The following is a 16,953-nucleotide window of genomic DNA, read 5'->3' as shown; positions in this document are numbered from 1 at the left end:
AAAAACTAAGAATGACAATTGGAGAAGTAGTAAAAACAGGGAATATAAAATTAATTGAAAATACTCAAATTGGAAAGCTCACTGGAAAAATATTAGTAACTCTTTTTCAGAAACAGAAGAAATATAATAAATGTTGAGAAATAATTTATTGGACTATTTGATATGTACATGTCAAGTAAATATGAGCTACATGATTACTCGGAATCATATATAAGCAAAGTCGCTAACCCACTTAGGTTGTACTTCCTTCCTGTCAACAGCGTCAATATGTACTTCACTAGCTTAAGGAGCATAAAATCTCGCTGCAAACCTTCAACTTTCATTCTGGCCCACCAAAGCTGCAGTAGTTCCACTTTGAATGCTTAGTGAGAAACTTGTAGAATCTGAACATCAACTATTGTCAGATAACAGAAGCAGATTTCATTCAAATTGATATTACCCTTTATGTGTTCTAATATCCTTTCTTGTCCAAGATATCAAGCTTAGGCTTTGGCTTTGTTAGTTACAACATTTTGTAGGCTATAAACACACTTAAGCATTAACATACTACAGTGTCCTGGTTATTAATAAAAAAGTAAATGTCAGTGCAAAATAAAAACTAAATAAGATCGAAGGACACAAAAAATGTTTAGGTAGTATTCCATGATACATAGTGTTGCATATATTTGCATGGCATGCTTTCTCATGTACATATGTTGCACTATATTATAATAGCATGGGGCTTTACTGTAGTTTTCATTTCAAATAATATTATGTCATGTGCGGGAGTTGAAACCACAACTACATGAGTGAAAATCACGTGTTCTGCTATTTTAGCTAGCACAACAACTACACTTGGATCTATTTTCCTAAAATATTTGATAGCATGAGGGGATGGCAAAAAGGAAGTGTACCTGACACCTTGCTTCATATAACACAAATAGCAGATCAATTTGCATACCAATCTGCAAAACTTTTATTAGTAACCTTGGCAAAAATTAAGTCTATCATTGCTTGACGTTGTCCCTTACACAAAATGTTAACCATGTGTAACTCAGCTTTTCTTCTCATTTCTCTTCTGTAAACATCTCTGGTACCCTCAATAATTTCACACATTTCACCTGGTCTTAAATGAGATAAACACTAAATATTATTGATAGCTACAAAAACTTGAAGATGGTCATTGGTATCTAACTTTCAGCACAACAATGAACACATTTCTTAACAAAAGCACCAATAATATGAACTCACAAGTGCTTTATGTTTAGGTGATGATCGGCAACAAATAACGGATGCACAACCAACTATAAGGAATTGAAACTTGTGCTTCAAATTGTCTTCAAGGGAATACCAAGCGACTTCCAATCAATGATAATGCAACCAATTGGAGAAGTTAACTGTGCCTTCCCTTCATCTATTTGATAGAGTACGCTTTCCCTTGACACCTTTTAAAATAAGGCTAATCAGCATAGTATAATTTAGTTTTACATTAACTAAAATTAATATCCTGATAGACATAATCAAATTAGAAAGTAAAGTGGCAAATTTTCTTGGTTTGATACGAAAATGTAGACATAGATGGAGTGAATTGATGTTTACATTTGCAATTGCAATTTTGTCCTCCATTCTCTCGGCTGCTGTAACTGCAGGCATAACCAATGTTGACGGCAGTCTCCATCTTATCCCCAGTCAAACCCATATATTTATTCCAGCCTGTGCATGCTTGTCTCTGTTGAAACAACCAAAACTTACATCGGGTGGGCAACAAAAATGACTCTATCAACTTCCTATGCTTGTCTCCAAAAATGGGTTCTATCAACTTCCTCGTAAGAACCGTATGCGATCAACACAGATGGATAAGAGGCAAGCACGTGGATGTATAGGTAAACCACATCAAACAGAAATGTGTACACTAACAAACTAAGAATATCTAAAATTGTAAAATTCCCGGATACAACCTAATTTTGTGTTATTTTTTGGTTTCATTTGGGATTTGTTCTTTTAAGCTACATAATGTACATATTTCGTACATATATGGAAGAGTTTTTCATGCATATTTCAGGTACCATGGACACATTGAACATTGAAAAAAAAAGAAATCGTATACCTCATATAAGTTGGATATATGTACAAAGTTTCAGCTCTTTCATGATGGCACATACTCAGATCTCTTAGAGATTTTAACAAACAAAATTATGAACAAACTCAAATTAAGCGAAATCCACATAACCCATAACCTAAAACGTATATTCCAAACTAAATTTCGTTCACTTTCCCCAGTCAAACCCATATATTTATTCCAGCCTGTGCATGCTTGTCTCTGTTGAAACAACCAAGACTTACATCGGGTGGGCAACAAAAATGACTCTATCAACTTCCTATGCTTGTCTCCACAACCTATGTTTGATACCTACAATGGGTTCTATCAACTTCCTCGTAAGAACTGTATGCGATCAACACAGATGGACAAGAGGCAAGCACGTGGATGTATAGGTAAACCACATCAAACAGAAATGTGTACATTAACAAACTAAGCATACCTAAAATTGTAAAATTCCCGGATACAACCTAATTCTGTGTTATTTTTTGGTCTCATTTGGGATTTGTTCTTTTAAGCTACATAATGTACATATTTCGTACATATTATGGACGAGTTTTTCATGCATATTTCAGGTACCATGGACACATTGAACATTGAAAAAGAAGAAATCGTATACCTCATATAAGTTGGAGATATGTACTAAGTTTCAGCTCTTCCATGATGACACATACTCAGATCTCTTAGAGATTTTAACAAACAAAATTATGAACAAACTCAAATTAAGCGAAATCCACATAACCCATAACCTAAAACGTATATTCAAAACTAAATTTTGTTCAATTTCCCCAGTCAAACCCATATATTTATTCCAGCCTGTGCATGCTTGTCTCTGTTGAAACAGCCAAGACTTACATCGGGTGGGCAACAAAAATGACTCTATCAACTTCCTATGCTTGTCTCCACAACCTATGTTTGATACCTGCAATGGGTTCTATCAACTTCCTCGTAAGAACCGTATGCGATCAACACAGATGGATAAGAGGCAAGCACGTGGATGTATAGGTAAACCACATCAAACAGAAATGTGTACATTAACAAACTAAGCATATCAAAAATTGTAAAATTCCCGGGTACAACCTAATTTTGTGTTATTTTTTGGTTTCATTTGGGATTTGTTCTTTTAAGCTACATAATGTACATATCTCGTACATATTATGGAAGAGTTTTTCATGCATATTTCAGGTACCATGGACACATTGAACATTGAAAAAGAAGAAATCATATACCTCATATAAGTTGGAGATATGTACTAAGTTTCAGCTCTTCCATGATGACACATACTCAGATCTCTTAGAGATTTTAACAAACAAAATTATGAACAAACTCAAATTATGCGAAATCCACATAAACCCATAACCTAAAACGTATATTCCAAACGAAATTTCGTTCAATTTCACCAAATGGGATTTTATTGTTTATATCGGGAGAAAAATATTCATAAAGTGTTAATGTCCTGGTGACCTACAAGATGAAAACAAAAATAAATCAACAACTAATAAAAACATGACCTTCAAAACTAAAGCATAGTCCTGTTAACAAAGCTTATTACCTGCAAAATCAAAATCAAAATAAGATGCTGAAAAAAAATAGAACAGAAAAATCCCAAAATAAAAATAAAAAAAATTAATAAATTTGGGATTTGAAAAATACAACCACATCATTGATTTTCAATAATTTTGGCTTCAGTTGAATAACAAACTAAGATAATACCTTAGGGTTATGAGAAGAGGATGAGAGGAATAAAGAAGAAACTCTAATCACCTGCAATTAAACTGTAGTAAGAAGAGATGTAATAGTGAGCGAATTCAATCTTAATATTAAGTTGTTATCGAGGATGAGAACATGGGAAACCAAAATCGACACTAAAAGAGAAAAAAGATAAATTAAGGTTGTGAATGAAGGTTTTGAAGTTAGTAATCGGTATTCATCACACACTCTTTTAGAGTTATGATTGACATCTGCATTATATCTCCTTCCACCGTTGTGGTTTACCATTGGTGATTTGGTGATCAAAGAGCAATGGAGGTGTAGAGTTACGGTTTGATGTAAATCGGCGGTAGTAGTAGAGGGAAAACGCAAGATATTGCGAAAAGAGAAAGAAGCGGGGCTGAAAATATACGCAAGATTGGTGGTGTGAAAAGCAAAAAGAGAAAGAAGCGGGGCTGAAAATACCCGCAAGATTGCTGGTGTGAAAAAAGAAAAGGTTCCTATTGGTCTAAATAATTTTGGTGGGCCAGAAGCTCTATAACAATAACAAAGTATTTTCTCTTGAAACTATATATATAATAATATGCAAATCCTCCTAAACAAGGGTCTAAATAAAATTTCCACGTAGGAATTTTAACACCCGCTGGAGATGCTCTTAGGGACCGAGGGAGTAGGGTTTTGGTAAGCTTCTTTGGGATATTACCATCACACATCACTACCGTGAAGGCTAAGAAATCTACAACATCGGATGTGTATCTAAGTGTGGATTAGAAATCTTTTTATGTTTCTAGTTGATCTTTAAATGGATTGCAAATCCTTTTATGTTTCTAGTTAATATGATGATGCAATAATGCAAAGACCAACTGTTTGTCTTATACCAATACTTTCCCTAGTCCACAATATAGCGGAAGAAAATGTTACATTCTTGCTTAACTGATCTTTTACTTGGCTTTGATGATGAAGATGGATTTGAAGTAATGGAAACAGGGTTCTTCTTCCTACCTATTTTGTTAATGGATTGATAGAAAAAGAGTTGCAGTATCGTTAGAGGGACACCAGACCTCTAGTATCGTCAAAGGGACACTAATACCTCTGTTAGAAGACTAACAATTGTTTAACATAATAATTCTCTGCCCTTCATTGATTGATCGACAACATTTTATATACACAGAAGATAAGGAAAAGCAAATAACTGACCAAAGCAAATAACCGACCAAACTATCTAAACGTAACTGCGGTCGAACTTATCCCCCAAAACTTCTATTAATCAAATAATTAATACACTAAACAAATCCATAGAAACAAGGTTTCTAAGACCACAAAACACCAATAAGAATATTTCGTAACAAGTAAATAAATATACGTGAGCCACATAACACTCCATCCCCCTTAAAAACAGCACTTGTCCTCGAGGGCTTCTTTTATATTTCTTTTTCAAGTTCCTATTCCATCAAAATCATCTTCATCCTCAAAAATGCCTTCAATGAGAAATAGCTTTTTACAACGATGTCAGGGTTTAAACTTTTCATCACAATTAAAACACAACCCTCTGGCGCGATGTTCATTAAGTTCAAGAGGCAGTAGTTTCTTGATTACAGGAGTTGCTGAAGTTTGACTTTGTGGAGCACTTTCACTATTCTTTAATATTGATTGGGCTTGACCATTGCGAGACTCGTATAATCTGGCCAATCCAATCGCAGCAGACAAACACTCTGGCTTACAAGCTTGAACATATGTTCTAATACTTTCCTTTAAACCACTTACAAAACAACCCACCTGTTGAGATTGTGATAATTTACCGGCACGAATTAGTAATCTCTCAAACTGGAGTTGATACTCTCTTACAGAACCAGTTTGTTCCAACTTGGTTAAATCACCAAAAAAATCTTGGTATTGCGTTGCACCATACCTACTAAGAGCACACTTCTTCAAATCTTCCCATGTAATAACAAGAGTTTCTTGTTTTTGTATCTGAAACCATAGTTGAGCATCATCTTGCAAATTAAAAGAGGCTATTGCAACTTTTTCTTTTTTTGGAGTTTGGTGAAGATCGAAAAATTGTTCCGCCCTACAAATCCAACTTGTTGGGTCTTCGGTACCATTAAATTCAGGAAACTTCAATTTTGCAGCAGAAGAATTCTTAGAGTTGTGTGCAGAACTTACATTACGGTTAACACTATTAGATTCATCATCACCTTCCTTGCCTTCCTTGTCAACGAGTTTATCTAGACGAGAATTAAAGTCTTCAAAAAATCCTTCCATGCTCTTGAGCGTATATTCTTGCTGTGTTTTCATGCTCTTGATAATATTTTCTTACTGTGTTGTTATTTTTTTGACTTCATCCTCCAATTTATGTCACCTATTGTTGTCCTCCATTGCTGGCTCTGGATACCAGTTGTTACGTTCTTGCGTAACTGATCTTTTACTTGGCTTTGATGATGAAGATGGATTTGAAGTAATGGAAACAGGGTTCTTCTTCCTACCTATTTTGTTAATGGATTGATAGAAAAAGAGTTGATGTATCGTTAGAGGGACGCCGGACCTCTAGTATCGTCGAAGGGACACTAATACCTCTGTTAGAAGACTAACAATTGTTTAACATAATAATTCTCTGCCCTTCATTGATTGATCGACAACATTTTATATACACAGAAGATAAGGAAAACCAAATAACCGACCAAACTATCTAAACATAACTGCGGTCGAACTTATCCCCTAAAACTTCTACTAATCAAATAACTAATACACTAAATAAATCCATAGAAACAAGGTTCCTAAGACCACAAAAAACCAGTAAGCATATTTCGTAACAAGTAAATAAAGATACGTCGTGAGCTATGTAGTCGATTTCGGTCATTTCGGCAGAAATTTTGGGAAAAATCCGGATTTCGGTCCAAGAAGACACGATTTTGTTAATTTCGGTCGGAAGAAATCTTTGCGAAAATTTCGGCCGGAAACGCGTTTTTCGGTCGGAATTGATTTGTCTTGGCCGGAATTTTTTTTTCTTTTTAAATTGAGTGGACTAATCTCACGTACAAAAATTAAAAAGATTAATTCACTCACTAGTATTATTGCTTGTTGCTGTGTTTGAATTTCTTGAGCTAAAATTATTATTTGGTGTTGATGATGAGGAAGGTGCACAACCAGATTTACTAATACTATGTTTCTTTTAAGTGATTATCGATACGAGGATATAAAATATGAAACCGAGATTTTAAAACGGAATTTCCCCGAGACAAAGTTGTACCAGTATCTCGGTGTCGACCGAGACAATCCGAAATCCGAAATTAACTACCTTGGTCGTGAGCCACGTAACACAAAAGGGGAGACTTCGTAATTAAGGAAGGAAGGCAGCAAATCTACGCGGTGGAGGAGACAGATAGTGGGTACTACTGGTATCCCATCCTGCGTCATCTCTTAATTATTAATAATCTAACTAAATGCTAGGAGTAGAATTTTTATTTGATTCAAATTCAACCTAATCCCCTTTCTATAAGTACTTCCGACGGTTTTATTAATAAAGTTCGGGATTATTTTTCCTTTTTAACAATTTTCAGATCCTTTGGTGGGTTGCAAAGCTAGGGTTTTTCTGATTACCAAGTCATAAGTAACAACTATGTCGATGCTTGATTCTTTTTTCAGCAAGAGATTCAATGGAGCTAAATGGTAATACATATAAAACATTTTTCCATGGTTTCCTTTGTTAACTTTCTTCAATGTTTTTTTTTTTGTATGGAGATCAGACATTTTGCTCGATTACACCTCTTTGATTTTCTAGTTTATGTATAATTTGTTGATGCATGATCGAGTTACCAGATTAATCAGTTTAGGGTTGATGAGAATTGAAAAAACATATATCTAGAATTTGTACATCTTTTTTAAAATTCTAGTTTTGCTATAATCATTTGGATCGGGAGCTTAACTAGACTTTGATTTTAACTTTTCAGTAAAACTTTGCTTAAGCTGACGATTCCGCGAGTAAAGCTACTAAGGAATCGTAGGGAAATTCAGTTAAAGCAAATGAGAAAAGACATTGCTAAGCTACTCGAGAATGGGCAAGAGGCGACGGCTCGTATACGGGTAATTAGAGTGCTTATTTTGGTGATGCATAGAATTTTGAGTATTTGTGAGGGATTCATATGGCATAGCTGATTGTTGAGGTTTTGACTTGGGATGTTTCTTAATGATATTATATTCTGATTTTGGTGATTCTTAACATTTAATGTAAAATTATTTGGAAGAAGTTGGAGTTTGGAGCTTACTGGATTTCACACGCGTAGTTGAAAACCAAATTTAGATGTTGATTGAGTTCTCATGTATGTTATGTTCTTTTATTCCTCTTTAGGTCGAGCATATCATCCGGGAAGAGAACATGATGGCTGCACAAGAGATTCTTGAGCTGTTTTCTGAACTTGTTGCAGTGCGTCTTCCAATTATTGAAACACAGAGGTAAATTACCAACTCAAACGCTTTTGTTGATTTTTTTTCGCTTGTTTATTTCTGGTTAGTGACATTTGCTTGCCTTTCTGATTGACATGAGCATAAAAGTATATAAATAGCAGAATTGAATTTGTTCTGTGAAGTAATTTCGAAGTTTCCGTTGTAGTCAATACATATATCCTCCGAAATTCATTATGCTTCCAAATATTGGATGAGTTATTTATATCATTTGCTCCATCGGGAATTGCCATCTCTGCGGACCTTGCACCACATTGGGCTGCAAACTTTAAATTTACTGCATATTGCCGTACTTATGATTGTTACAATTTTTTAGAGAATGTCCTTTGGACTTGAAAGAAGCAATTTCCACTATCTGCTTTGCTGCTCCAAGATGTGCGGACTTACCAGAACTTCTGCAAGTTCAAATGTTATTTGCTTCCAAATATGGAAAAGAATTCATTACCGCTGCTGCAGAATTGATGCCAGATTGTGGTGTTAATCGCCAGGTAGCTTAATCTTACCTTTTGGTGCATATTGTTTTAAGGATTTAGTCTGAATCATCTTTTAAGGATTTATCTGATGTTTCTTGCAGGTTATCGAACTTCTGTCTGTCCGTGCCCCTCCAGCTGAAAAAAAGTTGAAGTTATTAAAAGAAATTGCAGAAGAACACAATTTAGAATGGGATCCGGCTGCTTCAGAAACAGAATACTTCAAATCACATGAGGATCTACTGGTAAGAGACTCTTCAGACTCTTAAATGTTTAATAAAAGTGTTGGACTCCTTGGTGCTAATTCCTTTATCTTTTATCTGCTAGAATGGGCCAACCCAGTTTGTTAGTGGGTCTCAGTTACCTCTCCCTAAAGAGAAGCACGATGAACCTTTGCACTCTACCCCTGTTGAAGTTTCCAGTGAACAATCTGATTCAGATGCAGAATTAGATTCATTAGATTTCCCTGAAGTACCAAAAGTATCATTACGGCCAAGCCCTCCTACCCTACAGATGTTACCACTACCTGGTCAGACTGCTCTGGATCTGGGATTTGAAAATGAGCATCCTAGATCGTCTGGATTTAGTGACGAGACTATTCATGAACCATATGTGGAACCTGAGACAGTCATACCAGAGAATTTGGTTGCTTCTCCGCAAGAGCTTCCCACCAATACAGATAGAAGAGAAGAAAAACAATTTCTACCATTCATTTCTTCCCCATCACTGTCTTCTGCTTCTTATCCTGCAAGGAACTGTGAACCGGTTGCTTCTCTCTCAAGAACAAAAAGTGAGATCAGGAGTGAAGTAAACATGGATTTGCAGGATGTATTAGCTGCTGCACAGGCCGCTGCAGAGTCTGCTGAACGTGCAGCAACAGCAGCTAGATCAGCAGCTAGCCTTGCACAAATCAGAATCTCGGAGCTCATCAAAAAAAGGGATGATAAATCCCCAGAAAGCAGTGAACGGATATCCTACACCAACATGCCAGATCAATCAGCTAATATGGAGACTCCATATTTTGATCATCAGAATTCCTTTGACAATACAGATATCAGGTCTTACTCCTTTGATCACCCTCTTCCAGATGACAAATTCAGTGTAAGATCAGATTCACCAAACCCTCCAGCTTACGACTCTCCTAAGTTGGGTTTTGAATCACCTCGTAGCGATGACAATGTCCTCCAACATGAATCTTCAACTCATCATCAGCCTAAAAGGTTGACTTCTCTGGATGAGGATCCGTATTATTCATACCCAAACTTATTCAGCTCACATTCTTCAAACCCTGGATCTGGGAATCATGCAGCAGATAATTCTCCTACTCATGGTAATGTCTAACTCGGTTATTCCAGGCCGCTGTTTTCTTTTTGTTAGGGTATTTTCTTGTTTCAAGTAAACTTTATATGTATCTTTTGTAAGTAATACAAACTCCAGATGTTCTAAAAGTGTAATTTGCTCATGTTTTTCGGGCGACTTGGTGTGTTAACTTTCAGCTCAGTTCCCCTTACCGGTTAGGATTTTCAAAATCTAAACTTGCCTAATCTTGGTATTGGGACTTTAAAAGGTTGGGGGTTCCCTTTTCATGTGTTCTACTTATAAACCTGATACTTTGCAGTAATAATTGATTTTCGTTATTGTTTCTTGTCCATTTTCCGCCATTACTAATTCCAAAGGAAGTGCAGAATATTTCCTCAATTGCAATCATGTGTTCTTTAAACTGGATTAATGGTGATTCCGATTTTCACACAATAAGTGGCAGCTGATGCTTGCATTATCTGGGGATGGGGACATTTACAAACTACAGACAGTTAAAAACTCAGTGACAGAATGATGCGACATGCGTGTTTTGAATGTGGAAGCTCAAAGTACTCGTACAATGTTAGCGTGAAGAAACCATGGTGGGTAAATCCTACCACCCAATACGTATTAAGAACACGAATCTTTTTTTTTTTTAATTTTTTTTACAATAAGAAAAGGAAAAGATTCTCTGATTATGGCTGTTGGCTTGCCTAAGCTTTCATCTAAGATTAGGTATGTTTTTATGAACTGCAAGCACACTGGATCATTTAAGAAACCCTAGTCAGCCAAGAAACACAGCTTTTGCTGAAGGTTACAAATTGATTCAATTCGCACAACTAATTCATCATATGCACAAAAGGGGTAAATGCACTTTTGGATACAGGCTTACAAAAAAGGGGATGAAAAGGAAAAAAAGAATAATATAGGGGGTCGTGAATGATTCAATTCCTTCTTTTTACTATGGCCATGGCAAGTTTTAACTTATCTAGGGCCGGACAATTCAACTGCGTGAAGGTTGTCAATAGAATCAGGAACCCATTCATGGTGTCGGTGGGGAGCATGCTCGACCTCCTGGCGGACCACTTCCACCTTTTGCCATTCTTCCCATCTTTCTGCCAAGCCATCACCTTCAAGCATTCTCACCACTTCTGACATCTTTGGTCTTTCCATTGGTGATCCTTGCGTGCAGAGCAAAGCGACCTGTATTAATTGCTCCACTTCCTCATCGATGTAGTTGTTTGAAAGATCAGGATCTACTAGCATTTCCAACTTCTTCTCTTTCAAAAGTCCCTTAACCTGATGTCAAAAAAAAGAGGGTACACGTAGTTTCAGATTCCTGGGTAAGCTTCTATAGTAGGCCAGCTTTCTCTTGCTTGTTTCATTGGTTGGATAAACAAGGTTTCCAATTTATGGATGTAGAGCTCCTATTGCTAAAATTAAGGATGGCTGCAAGAAAAGGTAACGCGAACCACAAAACCTTGTATTGCTTACAGCTAAGTACACACTGAATCCTAAGACTTGCTTGGTTCACGAAAAAAGAGTAGTGATGAACCAGACTCTAATATAACTAAAAGAAATGCAACGAAAAACACGAGTAATAAATGAAAGAACCAAAGAAATAAGCAAATTAGACGCATACCCAATCAAGCAACATAACATCATCATCATTTGCAAGCCGCGCAAGATCAAATGCTCGCTGCCCTGTGATAAGCTCTAGAAGCATGATACCATACCCAAATACATCAGTTTTTTCTGACGACTTCCCCGTGGAAAGGTATTCGGGAGCTATATGCCCAATTGTTCCACGCACGGCGGTGGTCACATGGGTATCTTTGTAATCCATGAGTTTTGCCAGGCCAAAGTCCCCAACAACTGCCTCAAAGTCCTCGTCCAACAAAATGTTTGCAGCTTTCACGTCACGGTGGATAATCTTTGGGTCACAATGATCGTGCAAATAAGAAAGCCCTCTAGCGGATCCCAACGCAATAAGTTTCCTTGTAGCCCACTTAAGTGGAGGATCATTTGGCGGTCTTTCTGCAAGCATGCAACAATTCATCCATGAGTAATCCCATAAAAAATGAACTAGTTAGTCAAAGCTAGGAAATTAACATCCCACAGAAAAATTTCAACCTACTAATGAACCAAGCTAGGGTAATATCATACTTTATTTTTCAGACCCCTTGCTGAAAAAATTATGTCCATCTGGTTCTATATATTAATTGAAAGGTTACCTGGAAAGGGAAGTTCACTACAAGTGCACCGAGATACGTAGAATTCTCAATTCAATGAGATGAAAAATCAAACAGCAATATAAAATTTCAAGTTACCGTTTCATGAATTAAAACTTTAAATGAACATAAGAGGCAAAAATAGCCAAGCTCATACTGTTCTAAGTTAGTTATCCCTTTCATGTTAGCAAAGACCCAACTCTAGGTCAACCATGATCCCAATCCACTATTCAAACACTTGTGAAGTTAATCAAAAGCACATGAAATGTTAGAAGCGAGCTAACAATACCTCTTAAACATGATGCAACACTTCCATTGGCCATGTATGGATACACAAGTAAACGCTCGGTCGGCGTCATGCAAAAACCACGTAAACGTAGAAGGTTACGATGAACAGCCATACTAATCATCTCTACCTCTGTCTGAAACTGCAGTTCTCCACCTGGTGTGCGCTCTTCTTTCAGTCGCTTTACAGCAACTAGTGTACCATCCGCTAGACGTCCCTTGTAAACCTTACCAAACCCACCTCTACCCAGAATGTTTTTATTGCTAAAGCTATCAGTAGCAACCTGAAGCTCTCGCAAAGAAAATCTTTTGAGCTGCCCAAGGTGTACTTCGGGGTCCTCTTCAGCTGCAAAAGAGAGGAACAAGATATAAGCTTCAAGGATCTCACATTCCGACATAGTCATGCCATTGAATATTAGAACACTTACCCGGAACATCAAAGAAATGTTCCTGTGGTTTCCTCCTACGCCACCATGCAAACCCAATGGCAGGGGCAGCGAACAATAAAGCAGCGCCAGCAGCCACTCCTCCTGCAATCGCTCCAGTGCTAGTGGCACTACTTCCTGCCATTCAAAACAATGAACATAAAACTAGTTTAGCAGAAATCTTAAAACTGGAGGTAAGAACAGCTAAGATAATACATACAATATTAACTTCAGTGAGGATATAAGACTAGGAAAGCAAATATAAAAACTCACCAGGACTTGGAGTTGGTGGTGCTATAAACGGCGGCGGAGGCGAAAATGGAGGAGATCCTGGGCAAGGTTTTCCAGTAACAGGTCCACATAGATATATGTTATTAGCAAAACTGCAAAGCAGGAATAATAGTCAGTATGATGTGTTATCTAAGTCAAACAACCAAAACAATGACCATTCATAACACGCTTACGAGAAACATACCTGATGGGAGTGAAAAGTGAGAAAGAACCATTGTCTGGAACAGGTCCTGATAGATGATTGTTCGACAAGTCACTGCATGCCGCATTGTACATGTTAATCCCAATTTGAACCAACAAATTTATTTAAGAAACTACGTAACAAACTATAATAGATCGCGACATTTTGATACTTACAGAACTTGGAGAGTGGTAACATTTGTCAAGGACATAGGAATGCTACCCGACAAGGTGTTGTTGTTTAGCCGACTATCCTTGCAAACATACAGGCAGGCTGTTAAGTTCCAAAACATACTACAACTAGATTCAAGTATTAACTTAGTGGGCATGTGCATGTGTTACAGTGATGTTGAATACAATCAAGCAGAAAAAACAACTAGAGATTTGTTAGATGCATCAACATGCCTAGATTATAAGGGGAGAACTTTTTCTCTCTTACAATATACTTGTGTCAAGATAAAAAACAAACTAATATACTTGATCGGCCTAGAAGGAAGTCGTCGCACATGTCAAACTTTTGGTTATTCATTCTAGCAACATTTGGTTCTAATATATGAAAACTATCCATGAATACATATAGATGTTAATTGAGTACATAGAGTGGGACAGATTTATCGAACTGAGATGAAAGGACAAGTAATCATACAGGAAACGGAGCTTTGACAGCTTTCCCAATGTGTCCGGAATGGAACCACTTAAAGCATTCAAGTAAAGATCCAAGCTCACTAAACTTGTAAGGTTCCCAAGATCACTAGGGATTTGCCCACTTATGTTATTGCTGTAGAGTTCCCTGAAAAATTGTAAGAATAAAAAAATCATTAAATTGGTGTCATAACGTGAGAGTCTCAACATTACTATTTATAAACAATTGAATATACACTCGCTTTCCTGGAGACGCAAAAAACAGTTATTGATCAGACGACAAATTCATCCAGCTGAGGGGAAAATGACAAGCGATGCAGTCAATTAACAGGAAAGTTGTCAAAGCAAGCCACAATAAAGGATTTCAGAATGCACATTAGCCATCTGTAAACCAATTGAACAGCCAGGTATTACATTCTTCCTGAAAATTCCATAGAATTGTAAGTGCAGAAAGGCCCCACAGAAACTACTACCTATTACCTAGGAGAAAAAACTAGCAATGTTCCTTACAGAAAAACTTGGGTACAAAACATGGGTACCTCATCATTATTTGCAATTCTCCTATCATATTTCGGAGACGATTGATTGACACATATATTTATGTGTCTTTACCTAAAATTCCTGAATCGACAATGGTTCCATATATACAGTAGTCACAAACTGTTCCAGTCTATTAGGTGTTCATAACCAGAATTCCACATCAACAATATAGAGCATAATAAAAATAATCAGGATCCCCAAGTGTGCCTGTACACAAATGTAAACTTGCCTAGCATTGCATCTGACACAGGAATACCAGCTTGTACAAAAAAAGTCAAGAGAACTCGCCTTGACCCGGAAACAAGTAAAACAGTTCAACTTCACAAAACTAAAACTACAAAACTTACAAGTACTGTAAATTCTTAAGCTGTCCGAGTTGGGATACCAGCGTTCCTGACAGTGCTGCGTTTCCAAGATCACTGAAAGTAAAAAGACATATTGACAAATAACATTGTTATAAGGCGAGCAATCACAACAGCAGTGCAATAACATGCCCATTTAAGTAATGAACCATAAGCACACATGACTAGCAAGGATATTCACTTACACTCTAATAACACTATTGTCGGTATTGCAGGTAACATGAAACCAAGTGCAAGGATTAACAAGGGTGGGATCCCAACTCTGGAGGACATTACTAGGATCATCTAAATTTTGACGTAACGCATGCAAAGCATCACCTGCAAACCGCAATTAACAACAAGCATCAGGTTCCCTCTCCATAAATGGATAACACCAACCCACATCTCATTAAAGATGTATTGAGGGTAAAATCTATAATTAAGTGATAAAATTGATCAGATTACAACAGATATTATCATAAGGTGCTCAAATTACCAGCACCACCACCTAATATCAGAAATTTCATCAACTCCCGGGGAAGTCAACTGTATAGGTGACACCATCAAACAAATCCTAATATCCAAAACTTCATTTAGCTTGATTTGTTAACAGTAACTATAACAACCCTGATTGCCAACTATGAAGTTATAAGCAAATTTCTCAAGTCAATTAAAGTCAAGTTAATCCAGTTCTTATCTGGAACCCTAATTTCTAGGCTCACAAAATAATCAAAGTGATAAGAACAACCATTTATTTTACTTAGCTCCTCCCTTAAATTTCGAAAATCTTAAGAGAAAATTTATCAAGATTTCTTCAATTCAACAGCAAATAAAGGAAGATCCAAAAATGAGGCAAAAACTGATGACTAACCTTCCATATTTGCATGAATCGTGGATAATGGATGAAAAACTAAGATCAACCATACTAATACTGATGTTATGATCTCTCTTCTCTCCATGACTCTCATGAATCAAAATTTCTCCTCTTTACAAAACAAAACAAAAACAAAAACAAAAAAGTCCAACACTCCAGCTACTTCATCATCAGCAAACTGTCCAATCTTCTTCTTCTTCTTGCTGTTCAGATCCACTAAAAGAAAACAAACTCCACAGTAAAACCCTAACTTTATAGTTTACTTTTCACAAAATCTTCACCATTTTTCAAAAAGAAAACATCAATAGAATCAGTACTCAAAAAGCTGATCTACTCAGAACCCCAAATTTACATCAATACAGTTCGATTTTTATACTTTTCTTTTTCCTTTCTTCTTCTGAAAAAGAAAGAGAAAAAAATCCCCCGAAAAAAAAAAAGAAGAAAATTCTCTGATTATTATTATTTTTATTATTTATTATCTTATTTGTTGGTGATGAAGAAGGGGTTGATCTTAAGTGATGTTTGTGAATAGCGAGGCTGGCGTGCAGTGGGTTTACAGCTGCCCGTAAAATGTCTGCTCGGCTGACCGAACCCTAGTCAAAACTAAACACTTCTACTCGTGGAAAGGGACCTAACCCAGAAACCCCGTTTTCAGTCAAAGTGGGGTCCATGTTATTAAATTCCAACGTGGAATATTATTTCTTATGGAAAAAAGCGAACGTTAGAATTTTAGATTACTATTTTCCGACAGAATTTAAATAGGAATAATATGTCCGTTTTTACGTACTGTTACGAAATTTACATGTTTTTTTCTTTGGCTCTTTATATTTCTTTCTGTTGCTGTCAAGTAATGAAACATTAAAACTGTGTTATCCATCACTTTATGGTGTAATAGCTTCGGTTTTTCTTTTCTAAGACATTTGTTTATATATACAAACTGTAGAGCAGAGGCTCTTCTCCTTAAAAAAACAAAATTTGGTGTTAAGGTATCGAAAATTATAAGTAGTTAAAAGTAGGTTTGAACACTGATCAGTAGGGTGTAACCGGTACTTATTAAAATGGGTTTTTGTAAGAACATCTGGTTTGGATTTGAATACGAAGAATTACGTGAGGATATTTTTATTTATTTA

The 16,953-nt window shown here is 36.5% G+C and overlaps 2 protein-coding genes across 2 annotated transcripts; one reads left to right on the top strand and one right to left on the bottom strand.

Annotated features, from left to right (window-relative positions):
* The first annotated feature begins 7,202 nt into the window (after nucleotides 1–7,202).
* On the top strand, nucleotides 7,203–10,366 carry LOC113347463. The gene is made up of 6 exons (XM_026591121.1): nucleotides 7,203–7,453; nucleotides 7,735–7,867; nucleotides 8,133–8,236; nucleotides 8,562–8,733; nucleotides 8,820–8,960; nucleotides 9,043–10,366. Exons 1-6 carry the CDS (start codon nucleotides 7,404–7,406, stop codon nucleotides 10,054–10,056), a joined length of 1,614 nt encoding a protein of 537 aa, XP_026446906.1. The 5' UTR covers nucleotides 7,203–7,403; the 3' UTR covers nucleotides 10,057–10,366.
* A 394-nt stretch (nucleotides 10,367–10,760) lies between these two features.
* LOC113347461 (LRR receptor kinase BAK1-like) lies at nucleotides 10,761–16,277 on the bottom strand. The gene is made up of 11 exons (XM_026591120.1): nucleotides 15,821–16,277; nucleotides 15,156–15,288; nucleotides 14,956–15,027; nucleotides 14,073–14,216; nucleotides 13,604–13,675; nucleotides 13,431–13,502; nucleotides 13,229–13,338; nucleotides 12,959–13,093; nucleotides 12,535–12,876; nucleotides 11,657–12,051; nucleotides 10,761–11,313 (listed from the first exon to the last, which is right to left on the bottom strand). Exons 1-11 carry the CDS (start codon nucleotides 15,915–15,917, stop codon nucleotides 10,999–11,001), a joined length of 1,887 nt encoding a protein of 628 aa, XP_026446905.1. The 5' UTR covers nucleotides 15,918–16,277; the 3' UTR covers nucleotides 10,761–10,998.
* Nucleotides 16,278–16,953: the final 676 nt, after the last annotated feature.

This window comes from Papaver somniferum, chromosome 2 (genome assembly GCF_003573695.1).
Source record: "Papaver somniferum cultivar HN1 chromosome 2, ASM357369v1, whole genome shotgun sequence".
NCBI classification, from domain to species: Eukaryota; Viridiplantae; Streptophyta; class Magnoliopsida; order Ranunculales; family Papaveraceae; genus Papaver; species Papaver somniferum.
Note: the sequence above shows the minus strand (reverse complement) of the source record. Positions and strands in the feature narration are given on the sequence as shown.

What these genes read in the sequence shown, in the direction of transcription:
- LOC113347461 (XM_026591120.1), bottom strand. Translation starts at nt 15,917, where the DNA reads ATGAGAGTCATGGAGAGAAGAGAGATCATAACATCAGTATTAGTATGG. An exon ending in ACATTTCTTTGATGTTCCGG is followed by an intron (nt 12,877 to 12,958) that starts GTAAGTGTTCTA and finishes TCTCTTTTGCAG; the next exon opens with CTGAAGAGGACCCCGAAGTA. An exon ending in TGTTGCATCATGTTTAAGAG is followed by an intron (nt 12,052 to 12,534) that starts GTATTGTTAGCT and finishes GCATGCTTGCAG; the next exon opens with AAAGACCGCCAAATGATCCT.
- LOC113347463 (XM_026591121.1), top strand. Translation starts at nt 7,404, where the DNA reads ATGTCGATGCTTGATTCTTTTTTCAGCAAGAGATTCAATGGAGCTAAA. An exon ending in CCAATTATTGAAACACAGAG is followed by an intron (nt 8,237 to 8,561) that starts GTAAATTACCAA and finishes ACAATTTTTTAG; the next exon opens with AGAATGTCCTTTGGACTTGA. An exon ending in AATCACATGAGGATCTACTG is followed by an intron (nt 8,961 to 9,042) that starts GTAAGAGACTCT and finishes TTTATCTGCTAG; the next exon opens with AATGGGCCAACCCAGTTTGT.